Raw genomic sequence first — 14562 nt, 5'->3', positions numbered from 1 at the left:
TACACAATATGACCAAAATGTCTGGCTACCCCTTGGTCTGAGCTGTTTTTCACGGTTTGGGCTAGGCTCCTTAGTTCCAATGAAGGAAAATTTTAATGGTACAGCAAACAATCACATTCTAGACAATTCTGTGCTTCCCAACAGTTTGGCGAAGGCCCTTTCCTGTTTCAGCATGACAATGCCCCCTCAGCACACATCACTTGACTGGCCTACACAGACCCCCGACTTCAACCCCATCCAACACATTTAGTATTACTTGGAAAGTCATCTGCGAGCCAGGCCTAATCACCCAATCAGTGACTGACCTCACTAATGCTCTTCTGGCTGAATGGAAGCAAATCCCTAGAAAAGCCTTCATCTAGTAAAGCCTTCCCAGGAGAGTGGAGGCTGTCATAACGGCATAGGGTGGACCAAATCCATATTAATGCCCATAATTATATGAAGTGTGATATCAGGTGTCCACATACGTTTGGCCATGTAGTGTACATCTCTTTAAACCAGTTTTCACACTACTGAACTCAAATGTGCATTTGTCTTTGTAATGAGGGGTTTATGCACTGCAACCCTACTATAATATCCCTCTCTATGTAGTTGCCAACAGACTCTTCTTGCTGACAGGTCTGATCACATTCTGCATTGACATTCTGAGACAGTTTCTCTTCTGTTTTCCTTACATATTGCACTACTGCATGAGCATCACAGTCATGGAATGTGCATATTCAACCACAATTTCCAACCCTATTTACTTATGTTTTTCCCATAGATCTAAATGCAGCTGTCACTTTAGTCACTGTTCCTACTGAAAGGCAGTTTAGCAATCGTTATGACTGAAGCTCCTGCTATCCGTGCCCCAATAATTAACCCTCTCAAAGTCACTTAGATCTTTTCCTCTTGCCACCTTGCTACAAAATCAAAGTCAACTTTGATTTGGGTCAGAAGGGTTAAATGAGGCAGGTCAGGGCGGGGCCCGGCAGGGTGGGCCACGGCGGCGCTGGGTGAACACCGGACCTGGTAGATCGCACCATCCTGGCCAGCAGGGTCCTCTTCTCCTCCTGGGTGAACTGCATCACTCCCGGCTTCTCAAACTTCTCCCGGATCCACTGGCACTGCTCCAGGTCATTGATGAACATGAACTCCACCCCAATGTGCTGACAGTATGCCATCTGCACAGGAGGAACAGGAGGAACAGGAGGAACGTGCTCAGTGTGTGTGCGTGCGTGCGTACGTGTGTACCCATGGCAGCACGGCACAGACCCTGGACACAACCTCTCACCCAGTTCTGTGTGCTGGGGCAAAGCGTGTGGTAGGAGCTGGAAAGGGCATAGTCAGCACAGCGGGTTCACTGACTCATATGACTCACTTGCACAGCAAGAGCTGAGAGAGAGTTCATCAACCTGTGCATGAGTGTGTGTATGTGTGTGTGCGTGTATGTGTACATACTTGAAATTGCTTTCTGTTCTTTAAAACTCTCCTGCTTTATGAGCTGTGATAAGTGATGCCACTGTGGTATGTGTGTGCATGTGCCCATGTGTCTGCATGTATGGGCATAGATATATCTGTGTGTGTACACTGTATCGTGAATGCAGTGTGTAATAGTATACAGGGGCGTAGTCTAGCATGTGTCTACAGTTGTGTGTGTGTGCGCAAAGTGTGTAATGACACACAGGGTGTCCTGTAGTGTGTGTACAGTGTGTAATAATGCACAGGGGTGAACTGTAGTGTGTGCAGTGGGTGTAATACCACACAGGGGTGTATTGCAGTGTGTATAACAATGCACAGGGGTTTACTGTAGTGTGTGCACAGTGTGTAATGCAGTGGGTGTCCTGTAGGGGCAGTAATGCGCTTGGGACGAACCTCCAGGCGGCGGATAATCTCTCTGAGGGGCAGAGCACTCTCACTGCCCCCGATGAAGGTGGTGGTGGGGAGGCGGAACACCTTGTCCAGGTCCGACTCGTCCAGCCCATAGAAACCTGGAGAGTGAGCGGCAGGTGCGGCAGGGAAGGAAGACAGGGGATTGGGCAGTGCAGGGGGCGGGGTTGTATGGGTCAGCCAGCCCAGCACAGGCACAAACACAGGGGCCAAAAATAGACAGATGGAAAGAGGTAGCATTGCAATCAAAAATAAATATCAAAATATCAAATAAATAAATATCAAAACGGCAAACACCATAAAAGAATGGTGGAAAATAATGATGTTCATGTCAGTGCAAGAAGACGAACAGCCATTCAATATCACAGGACATTCAAATTAAAATGTTAATGAGAAGCCAATCAACTAAGCATTTGACAGGAACGTCATAATAATAGTACGATGACAAAATGAGAGACAGAGAGAGTGACAGAAAGTGAGAAAGTGAGAAGTGTTGTTAAGAGTTGTGGGAAAAGGAGGGAGGGATGTAGAATCAGCATAGAAATTTGGATATACAATAGGAACAACAAAATAGACCAACAGCCATTCTCTATATTATGTCACTCATTTGCAATTTTTCTGTTTTCCTGGGCTGCTGTCAAGAGATGACGAGGTGCCACACTTAACTGGAGAGACCAGAAGAGTTTCCCCCTAGCCCTATTAAAAGCATCATCACACCATGCCTGATTCTGACCCCGACAAGTTTAGGCATGTGACTTGTGTCGTGGAATTTCCTTGATCTGTCTGCTCTCTGCACTGATCCTGGATCAGCTGTGAGTCCTTTCTTTGTCCATCTCCACTTCTCTTCCTAGCTGACAACATTCCCTCCCGGGTTCCACTGCCGCCTACGTGGACACATTTATCTTTAGCTTTGGATGCTGCCTTCTCGAAAAATGCTCAATACATAATGCTGCATACAGAGCGTTGTGACATGACATCATCAGCGCTGCTCGTCTTTCACCTGCCATGATTACCCAGTGCATCTGTTCTTTCCACATTCAGCTGTGGGCGTTTTACTGGCGCAGCAACAAACAACCAGCGATATCACCATCCCCGCCAGCCCTCTGTTTCTCCTGCACAAGCCACAGGTTTGGCTCTGCTTCACCAAACTTTATTGCCTAAACCTTAATGCCTGTACTTTTGTAAGTCATTCTGGATAACAGCATCTGCTAACTATCTAAATATAATATGGTGTTCCATGGACTACACGTCCCTATTTATGAACAGAGAAATTCTAAACATGCTGAGTAAGGCTGTAGGTGAACAAATGAATCTCCAGAAAGCCACTGGCCAGCTGAGTGGTGAGAACACGTTGTCTGAAATGAAGCCATGTACTGTACAGTACCACTTTGAAAACCAGTGTGTGGGAAAACACCGTCATAATGACATAGGTTGAGTAATGGAAATTATTTGGTATTTCCTTGCTTTTGTTAGCCATTACTGTCCCTTAAAACCTGTCCCTTTGTGTGGACTATACTTCACTGTTGAGGTGCCAAAACTGTGTAAAAAAAAAAGTGTATCATCTGTTCCTTTCTGAAATCAACCCATGAGCTTGTTTACAAATGGGTGGGTGGGGGCAGGCCTTCGCACACGTCTCTCACAGCTCTGTACTGCCCCGCCCCCACTTATCTCCGTCATGGCACAGGCGCTACGTCAGCGCGGCCCGTTTGCCTCGGTGGGGGCAAAGTGCAGGTCGGACGCACGCACGCATTCGGAGTGCCCATCGTCCCTGCCTCCGCCCCCACCCGCCGGCTCCGTAAACAAAACGCACACCCCTGCCTCGACCGCTCCGCCCGAGACTCCTGATAAGGAGAGCCACATACGCTAATGCTAAAGATAAGCTCCTGCTTGGGAAGTGCAGAGCAACACACAGGAGATAAGCACACAAAAGCAACACACACACAAATAAGCTAGCGCTGTGATCTCTTCCCTTAAATCACAGAAAAACATACGATTAGATTGTTCTTAACCTAAGAACGTTCTTAACTAATGCTGGTGTAACAATCCCTACTGGTAACTGAAAACAAATGAGTTCCAGAACGCTGACTTGGAATTTAAAAACGATATTCCAAAAAACCTGCTCTTCAAAGGTTTAAACAGGGCAGCATGCATCCTGCCCTTTTACAACATGACGGATGACTGCAGAAAGGAAGGAAAATGCCAGATATGTCAGGGTTTTTGGGGGAGTGCTCTGGCGTGCGCCCTCCCAGAATGCGAGAAAACCAAAAGAATGGAAAACCGTGGGCCATTACAGTAAGAGCGGCGGACAGAAAAACGGGTTGAACCTGGCGCACTGTCAGAGAGCGCATGGGACAGCTGCGTCACTGCTCACGGCTACGAGGCCAGTTTGCCTGGCCAACACTTTGCCCTGTGAAGCCCGAACGCCTGGCTGGTCATGTGCAGGCCAGATAAGATCCTCTACAGAGCGTGATGCATATTCACGTGCCACCAAGACTTCAGAGCACAAGCAGATCTGTGGACTTAGGGGTCAGGCAAGGGTCAGGGGCTTGGACTTTTTGATTTTTCCCAATGGAGAGAAACTCAAAGCAGAACGTAACCCATCGTGGACCCCGATGAGAACAGCATACAAAATAAACCTTCCCCCCCCCGTCCCCCGTTACCCCAAAAAAAAAAAAAAAAACATTTTTAAAAAGCAAAAATAACTTCTCACAATTTTTTTACATGGCCAGCGCTGTTTGGACAGCAATCTTATCTACTATGATATGTTCTGTGATGTCCGTGCCAAGCACAGTAAACTTTGTACGCTTATATTGCACATATTCTGCGAACAGCCTTGTTTATTTACGGTTACAGTTGGCAATGTTTAATGAATAATCACTGTTTATGAGGAGAAGGCTCAGGAGGCTAGTAAGGCTTGGGAATTAGTGCATGCCCAGTGTTTTGTTTATGCCATCTATTGCATATGGGCCCATCAGCACAACAAATGAGCCTCTCTAGGACAGCAACAACTACATCAAACAAAGAGAAGTCTGTGAAAATGAAGCAAACGTACCTGGATGTTGGCAAGGTGTACAGGATTTCTATAATTACTGAGACCTACCTAATTGCACAGATACAGTAAGTGCTGGAAAGCAAAAAAAAATAAAAAAAATAAAAACACACACGCACACACACACACACACACACACACAGAGACCATACTGCAGCTCTGCAGTAAGCCAGCTGGCACAGAACCCACAGGTCTAATCAAATATGGTCGGAAGAAAAGCTAAAGTAGGCACTCAAAAACTATCATAACTGTCCAAATGACAAATGGCACAAAGAATGGTTGAAAACAATGATGGTTGTTTCATTGCCAGAAGCCATTTACATCACAGGAACAATGCAGTACATCAAAAGTAAAATGGTAGCAAAACAGTTGGCAGGAACACGCAGAATAACTGGTCAGAGGGAGAGAGAGGGAGAGAGAGGGGAGACAATGCCGGGTAGAACAGGAAGATAGAGGGAGAGGTGAGGAAGTGAGAAGTATTTTTGGAGGGAAGAAAGGAAGTGTGGCAGATAAAAGGCAGGCGATGGCGATACCATGGCCCGTGGGGGCTGCAGAGAGTGTCCGTGGCGTCTAGACTGCAGGCCCTGCAGGCACAGAGGAAGAGCGAAGAGCCCCCGGGTACTGCTGCCAAAAGAGCAGAGGGTGCTCCCCACCCACAGTGCACAGGGGGTGCAGGGTGTGTGTGTGTGTGTGTGTGTTGGCGGGAGCCCAGCTACAGTCACAGCCCGGGTCAGAGCAGCCAGTGCTGCCTCATTCAGGAGGAGGGGTGAAATCTTCACACACTGTGCCCGGGGCAGGCAGGTTATGCAACCACCCAAATGTGGGGCTTTCTGTGTCCCAGAGTACACAGCTGGTGTCACTGTGATGTCATCAGCTATGGATTTGGGGTCTGATGTCAGAGCCAGCTTGCTTGCCGAGTTATATAAAGGGCGAACCCAAGGGGACTGTGCATTAGTGCGCGTACACGTGCACGCATCTCAATGTACTGATGGGGCAGCCATCACTAAAGCAGCTTGCTGTTGGCTGGGCTTCCTGCTAATTTGCGTTTTGCTTGGAAATGCACTAATAGTAAACATGGACACACAGCTGACCTAACCATTTTTCTCCTCAAGCAGATGACACTTAGACTTGCTAACCAATCAGAAAGCTGACTGATAAGAAATGCAGCCTGAAAGGGAAGCGTTTCACCACACAGACATGTTTCTTCTATTGGCCGACCACTGCTAACTGGGCAAAAAAACTGCTACAAATCATGATGACTGCAAAAACCACAGTACACCAAACCTTGTTTCATTTCTTTGAAATGCCTTGATGGCACTTTCTGTACTATAATCCCACCTCCACCTCCACTAACCCCATCTGATTTCCCCGTCTGAATAAAGTGAGAAACTTCAGCCTTAAGAAAACACAAAAGACCCCACAACTGGTAACCATGACACAGCCATTGTGCAGCTCAGCCACAGAGTGAGGGGAAGCAACAGGTAGCCGCTAACGCTGCAGAGGAGGACGGTGGCTCCTACATGCTCTCCCCAATCTACAGAGAGGGTTGCAGTCATGAAATGGGGGTATAATTCCATTCTGCCACCTCAAAATTGGGGTTAAAAAGGCCCGCCATTGGTATTGGTGTTTGAATCTTCACGCTAATCAGGACAGCAGTTAACGGCTCATTCCATGGCAGCTCATCCAGAAAAGGGGATATTTTGTGGAATCATGATGAGAACAAAAATCATCCTGTGCTGTGTGTAGATGCTGTGTGTTCTAGTGTGAATTATTATTGTGGTCATTGGCAGTTGCCCTGTATGTTTTACCCAGGAGTTTCTCTTCTCCTCCAAATCTATAACAAGTTGAAGCAGATTTCGTGCATGGCTGCGGGGTCTCTACCAGACATGGTGTTCTTTAGCCAAAAGAACTGAAACCAACAAAAAAAACCCCGCAGACACTGCGGCCGCCTGGGGCCGTGGAATGACACCCCTGAACTTCTTTAAACTGAACTTCTTTAAACTGAATGCTTTAAACTGAATGCTTTGCATCTAAGGGTCACCTGGTTTTGCTTCCTTCAGAAATGGCATCATCACTCAGGGCTTAAACGTGATTGCCTTTTCAATCAAGCTTAAAAAACAAGACCTCCTTCTGAAGGAACAGCCTCAGGGCACGTCACACTTAGAGCTGAATCTGAATGAATATGCTGCCCATACACACATAAATACACTGGAGACACAATGTGACCTTCAAGGGAAATTCATTGTAAATGGCCGATTAAAACTGCACACCATAGTCATGACACTAAAGAAATCTAATTTGTGACACAGACTGAAGTCCACCCATGGTCCACCCTTGAACATGCAGTAGGTTTGCCAGGGTCAGTGATATGAAATGCCTCCAGGTGAATTTTCCCAGGTAATTCTTAAAGAGGGCCAGGCTACAGCTTGTGTTGGTAAAGGATAAAGCTTTTGTATCAGCCTTGGAAGAAATCAAAGGAACTTTCACATTTGGGAGACAAGAATTTGACTTTGAATTGAGGGAGAGGGAGAGGGAGAGGATGAGGACGAGGAAGAGGGAGAGGGAGAGGGAGAGAGATGTGCACACATCCATACCTTGGACGACCAGTTTATTGAGATGCTCTTTGACCCTGGCAATCTCTGGGGAGGTAACAGGAGGAGAGAGACCTGAAAGAGTTTGACTGATCCTAATAACACCACTACTCCTACAACCTAGCATACACACATGCACACACACACTTGCACTCACTCACCCACACACACACACAAAACCGCTACTACAACCGAATCGATCCACACATACACACACACACACACACACACACACCTCTACCTATACATCCTACTGTATACCCACAAAGACATAACACCACATTGCAAAACCCAAGCAGTGCGGCGCAATAGTTTCAGCCTGCAAGAGCCCACCAGCACCCTACACCAGTATTGAGTCCAGCCCTAAAAAGAGATCAGCACCCCACACCAGCATTGACTCCAGCCCTAAAAAGAGATCAGCACCCCACACCCAGTATTGAGTCCAGCCCTAGCGTACCGCTGACTGTAGCACTAACAGCTACTCAAACACAATGGTGACCACACACTGTATGACACAAAGTTGAGAAGCTCATAGCGCTGACAGCAGGAAAATACAAACCCCCCCCACCCCCCGAAAAAAACTCAACCACAAACCAAGTTTACAGGTCTCCCACACCTAACCCTGGACGGTTTGTTTGCTCTGCCCTTGTTTCTAAGCTAGATAACTTGGCATGGGTTGTAACTCCCCAAACCTTCCCTGCTAGCCTAGCTCACCACCTGCATTAAATCTGATCCATTTTAGCCAGATTCAGTTTATTAAATTACTGCGTCATCTGCGTAGTGGAAGGCAGCACTATTTATAATGAGCTCCATTATGACATTTAATTCCCTTGATTTGGTTTGGCACGCCACAATTTTTTGTAATCAAAAAATTCACATGTGGTTAAAGTGCAGTAAAATCTACTGTTTAAAACATCATTAAAAAGTAAAAAAGCACTGTGAGCTCAGAAATCACAAAAGACATGGTAGACCAAGGAAGACCTCTACAACTGATGACCAAAGAATGTTCACCGTAATGAAGAAAAAACCCCAAACACTGGTCCGACAGAGGAGGATGTGTCAATCCCTGCTGTCCACAGGAAAACTTTGCAAACAGAACTATAGGGGCTACACTGCAAGATGCAAACCACTAGTTAGCCAGTAAAACAGGATGGCCAAGTTACAGTTTGCTAAGAAGTACCTAAAAGAGCCTGCAAAGTTCTGGAAAATGTCATGTGGACAGATGAGACTAAGATTTACTTGAATCAGACTGGTGACAAGATCGCAATTTGGAGCCCAACAAAAGCTGTCCAAGATCCAAAGCACCCCCGTCATCTGTGAAACATGGTTTTGGGGGTGTTATGGTTTAAGCATGTGGTTACAGATAACAGATGGATGTGTGGGGACCAAAGTGTATAAAAATAACCTTAAATAAAAGCTGAGAACTTTAACCACATGTGAATTATTTGCTTCAAAACTGTGGAGTACAGAGCAAAATCTTTGTCCCAAACATTATGAAGCTCATATATATATTTGTACATATTATATCTGTGCAACGTTCTCCCCAAATTTGAGGGGCCCATTATAGAGACCAAATGAACCATACATCTTTTTTTTAAGTTGCCTTCAGGGTAGGGCATTAAACCCAGTCAAAAGACTTCAATAACGCACAGGAAAGGAACAGAATCTAAGATAATTGCTGCATGATAAGAATGCTTAGTTATATCATGGAACAGAAAATGAGACTCATTGAACAGCCTGAACCAACCAGGGCTGAGGAAACAATCTTATCTCCACCACAGTCATGTGACCGCTTGGAACTCCAAACCTTGGAGATTACTACCTTACACTGCTCCAGTGATAAATTAATTGAGGAGAGAAAATGAAAGGGGAAGCTTGAATTGTTTTAATAAGGAAAAAACCCCATGGAAAAGATTTCCTCAATATGGATACAGTTTTCCAGTTTCATTATTTTAACCTATGGACCTCCAGAAACGTAGTAAATGAACAAATAACTGCACCTGCACCAGTTCATCTGCCAATCAGGTGGTCACAAACTGTGTACGTGTGTTGTTACAGAAGACAGTGAGCCTGTCCTGTATGGTGCTGTTAGTCCCAGTGCTACAGTACCACTCACACCCCAATCCAAGCCCCAGCTGCCATAGAGGAGGCAGGCCTGCACGCTGGTTCACAGCCAGATACAGGGCCTAGAAACCCTACCAGACACCAGGACTAGACAAAGAAATTTATGAATAAAGGGAAGGCCATTACATGTTATCATCCCCTGGATGTTAAGAGGCTATTTCAAATGGGTAAACCTATAAACCTGAGGGATAGACAGGGTAGGACTAACACACAAACCATCAACCATCACAGGGAGCTGTGCTTGCAGTCAACACCCAGGATCCCCATTCCTGGTCTTGGAGAGGGCCACGGTCTGCTAGTCTTCATTTTTACCTTAAAAATCAGCCATGAGATTTAGATCAAAGAAACCAGATGAGGTGAAATAAACTGCTTCAATGGAGTAAATGAGTACCGAGTATTAAAAAAACCCCAGCATGACCTGTGGCTCTCCAGGACCTGGGGTCAGTTCTGATCTATACCCGTATGCATGCTCTGGCCACCAGATCAACAAATCAGCAGAGGCCAGTCCTGGTAGAACAGGGCACAGAGCTGGGAAGAGGGCGAGAGGAGCTTGCCAGCCTCACTTGCTAGCCTCACTATGGTCATCTTGGGAGATGGCCATATCTGGGATGACCGCACGGGGCTTTTTTAGTCCGAATCTCTTCTGTTCTTTAGGCTTTACCTTGGTTTTAATCACAGAAATTCCCAGAAATGACAGGACACTAACAAGGTGCCAATTTTAAAAAAGAACTTCGATTTCTCCCCGACAATAACAGTGCCTGCTCCGTTTACCCATTGCAAAATTCCATGCAGGAGGGAGGTTGCTTAGAAACACTCCATGCATGTGAGAGAGATGCTGAGCTGAGCTAAGCCACAAGATTAGAAAGAGGGGGTCTGTCGAGAGGTGAAAGCGAAGCAATGGTGGGCGGGTCAAAGCCAAAACGACCACACCCACTCACCCATGTCCCTTCTACACCCACAAATCCTCTGATCTATCAGTTACCCTCACCAAGCTTATCTGAATGAGTGACTATGTCAGAGGGGATGCAGGAGTCCAGATCCACATCCATTATTCCCAGAGGGTCCAGCTGAGCCATGTGGTGGCCACGAATCTACAGGAGCGCGGGATCGAGGGAGAACAAACGAGGCGGAGCCAGGGGGAGAAGGGGAGTGAAGGGGAGTAGAGGGGTTCAGATTAAAAGTAAAAAGAGTGGTAGGACAATACGAAAGATATAAAAAGAGAGGAGGAGGAGGAGAGAAAAGCAACATTAACACAAGCAGGATTTGGTTTTCGTTTCGCACGACGGCAGACCGGCATGGAGGTTTTCTCACCAACTTGATGGAACCCGACAGTTACCGGGGCATCGTCAAAATTTACACAACTTATGCCCAGGGGGTCCAGTTTCGCTATGTGGTGACCCCTCACCTGTAAACCAATGCAACAGCAGTCACCCTCTCTCATTGACAACTGCATCACTTGGAAGAGGATCAAGTGCAGGACTTACCGTGATTTAACATTTGCGAGCCGCCTTGTTAAAAACTGGCTAAAATTCACCTGCCTTTGTGTAACACTGAGCAAAATACAAAAACTTCCTGTAATTCCACAAAACAGCTAGGCTTTAACAAAATCATTATAGGCTTTAACTTCAACATCAATACTACAGTTAAAGTAACTTTCTGAAAAAAGCATATGGGTTTTTTTTTGTCTAATAATGTGAAGGTGTTTGGCATGTACATGTGCCATTTGTTTGCAATGATCAGATTCACTCTAAATAAAAAGAGTAAGACGTTACTGAATAATGCTAATAAACACAACAACTGCACATCCATGAACTGTTCAAATTTTGATCTGTTTCATTCAATTAGCTGACCTTTGACAGAAATGCACATTCTGGGAAGGTAGTTATTTATGAAAATAATGAGAAGACTGACTTTTTAAAAGCAAATTCCAGGATTGGGAATTCTGGGATTTTGCTTCACATTTACAATGGCACTCTTAAAATAGGGATTGGCAGATATTGTCAAATAAAACTATCTGCTCTATCTTATCAAATGTAAAACAAAACCTGAAAGATTGTAGTGCCAGACGTTCTTCAGTAGTTGAAGACCAGAAATCCAGTGTTTTTTTTAACCACAAACCTTGTGCCTGTATCAACACACATTATGTGTGGAGAGTTCTGGTGCACTGTTCCTAAGGCCTGACTCTGTTTGAGAGGGGGGGGGTGATAAAGAAACATTGCGAGCGTAATTCCTACATATCTTACATTTTTTGAAAAAGATAATTCTTTCAAAGTGACATTTGAAGGGTAAGAGCCTAGCTTGATAGAGTCAAATCAAGCAGGTGAGCAACAAATAGGAGAGAGACAGAGATCAGAACAGACAGAAAACTCCTGAACTTTTTTTCTTTTTAGGCTTTAACATTTTAATAAAAACAGTGCACCAAAATATTAAAATATTACCTAATTATGAATGCTGTGGTAGTCACTGTGACACTATCACTGTTGACCTCTTCCTATTAAATATCGCAACAAACAAAGAGACTTGGCTAAATGTATTAATATTATCGGCAACTGAAAATACTGAAATTCTAGCAAGAGAAAAAATTTCAGACACAAATAAGCGATCTGCTAATGAGAGACACTTGCTTAAACACATTTACACACACATCAGGTAAACTCTCAAAGAAGTGGCTGAGGAGGGTGGGGGGCGGGACTCACCTGGTAAGCTCGGATGAGTGACTGCACTGCCAGGTGGTCCTCCACCAACTTTTCCACATTGGGCTGGGCCCCCACCAGTGCCTGCACCTGCCCTGATAGGCTGATGCCCAGAGGGGGCGGGCTCTGATAGGCGGCACCCGGCGGTTCGCCCGCGTTAGCGTTGCGGAAGAAGATGTCCCAAGACTACAGGAGGATGGGCAGAGACACAGAGGAAAGGGGCATTTTATTAAAGAAATAGGAAAAGGGGGACTAAAGGATGGCTGTAATCACCACAGATACATGTTTTACACATACAGTGGCAGGTGAGACTCTTCCACACAGGGATAAATGACACACTCACACACGAACACACACATGCACACATACCCACCCACACACACACACACACACACACACACATTTGCCCATAGACACACACTCCATTAATTAAGGAGGGTCGGTCAGTTTTTGCCCTGTGATCCACCAGCCGAGCTGTGCAATATCTGCACTGGAGGAACATGTGTCTGGCAGCTGCAGATCCCTGATCCACCAAAGGTGTCACTCTTGCACGATGAACTCTGGTGATCAGAACCCTCCAGGACGGGCCAACTATATAGCCAAATATGCAGCACCCTGTTGAACTACCAAAGCCAGTTGGCACTGGCTTGGTTTGGATTCAGACTGAACCGTACATTACCGCACAAAGCTCATGTGCCCTAGGCTGAAACACCACTGGGGATGGCCCTGTTTAACGGTTATAATTTGGACCAAAGGGTCTGCTCCTGAATATATATCTAAACTACATTTGAGCACTTATCTTCAGGCTGTCACAACATGTAGTCTAATTGCAGTTATCCCAGGGAAACAGGCAGGGGGAGGGCAGCAGTGTAGCACAGTGGGTAAGGAACTGGGCTCGTAACCGAATGGTCATAGGTTTGATTCCTGGATAGGACACTGCCGTTGTTCCCTTGAGCAAGGTACTTAACCTGCATTGCTACAGTATATATCCAGCTGTATAAATGAATACAATGTAAAATGCTATTTAAAAAGTTGTGTAAGTCTGCTAAATGCCTGTAATGTAATGTAACGTAATGTAATTAAAGACCAATAAAGGACCAACTGAAAAGATTGGTGGCTTTAGCCTGTAAGCCAGATGTGTCCAGTCTTATCTATGAAGCACCAGTGTGGCTGTCCTATTATTCATATCCATTTGTTGGCCACAGCAGCGTGCAGAACAGAAGCTGAACGAGTGCTTCCTTTCTACAGGTCAGTACTATCAATGAAATAACTCAAAGTAAGCTGGGCAACAAAGCAACAACCCAAATTAAAATGACACGGTTACAAAACGCAACTGCCCTGCAAGTAGAGCAAAAGTCTGGATCTGAGTACAGGCACAGAATTTCATAATATCCGCTTATGTAATCAAGAACAAAATGTTACAGATGCGGCCTGACTGCCAGTGAGTCATACACACACACACACACACACACACACACACACGTGAACGCACGCACGTACGCATGTCGGGTGATGGGGGACTTGGTCAGCACTCCAATCTCTCTTCAGCTCAGCTCAGTAACCAGTGTCCTGAGAAGACATCGATTTGGCCTTCCGGTTTTGAGTGGCCAAAGAGCTTAATGTATTAAATGATGTAAATCGGAGAAGCGGAGGACACAGGAATGGGCCCCTCTGCTCCTCCTTGGGTCAAAGAAGGGGGCCGGGGCCCTGGAAGCTGTTAAATCATAAAAACTACACCCAGGCTCTTATTGAATGCTGCCATCAAAAAAAGCTGATTTTATGCCACAGCTTTGAGTCACCACTACATGGCTCCTTTCATCCCTTCTCAGGGATGCAAATCCAATTTGAATAATAAATTGTGCAGGGGAGCACAAAACTGGGTGATGCAAGACACCTTCAAAAAATTAAAAAAAAAAAAAAATTTGACCACATATAAGTTAAGGTGGTTATTTTGTTATTTGTAAATTTTTTTTTTTTACTCTAGTCCATTAAGTCTTCACACTGCCCCTTATAAATACTACATCTATCTCATTGCTTGGCAGTCAGTGGCTTCTGAAAATAAGCCTGGTCATTATGGAAGAGCCAATGGGTGTAATGAATGTTCCAGTGGAATCCAATCATGGTTGGAAGGGATGAATGTTTGTGCCAGTACATCTCCAAAGCCAAAGTTCACCACACTGATAATGCCCTACTGTTCAAACTTATCAAATATTTTGGAGACAGCAAAAGCAACTCC

General features: G+C 45.4%; 1 protein-coding gene across 5 annotated transcripts in view; it reads right to left on the bottom strand.

Moving 5' to 3' along the window:
* LOC135239833 (2-oxoglutarate dehydrogenase complex component E1-like) overlaps positions 1–14562 on the bottom strand; it is a 32821-nt gene that overhangs the window by 11998 nt on the left and 6261 nt on the right. The window contains exons 3-7 of one of the 5 annotated variants that reach the window (XM_064308811.1): positions 12330–12512; positions 10622–10724; positions 7513–7557; positions 1855–1970; positions 1009–1163 (exon numbers count right to left, since the gene is read on the bottom strand). In XM_064308811.1, the coding sequence (XP_064164881.1) occupies positions 1009–1163; positions 1855–1970; positions 7513–7557; positions 10622–10724; positions 12330–12512 (602 nt within the window). Of the gene's footprint in view, positions 1–1008; positions 1164–1854; positions 1971–7512; positions 7558–10621; positions 10725–10944; positions 11039–12329; positions 12513–14562 lie in introns of those variants that run through there. The other 4 variants (XM_064308814.1, XM_064308812.1, XM_064308813.1 and 1 more) reach the window with 4 other exon arrangements.

The sequence above is a fragment of the Anguilla rostrata genome, chromosome 14, assembly GCF_018555375.3.
Source record: "Anguilla rostrata isolate EN2019 chromosome 14, ASM1855537v3, whole genome shotgun sequence".
NCBI lineage: Eukaryota > Metazoa > Chordata > Actinopteri > Anguilliformes > Anguillidae > Anguilla > Anguilla rostrata.
The sequence above is the reverse complement of the archived record's forward strand: the minus strand, read 5'-3'. Positions and strand labels throughout refer to the sequence as shown.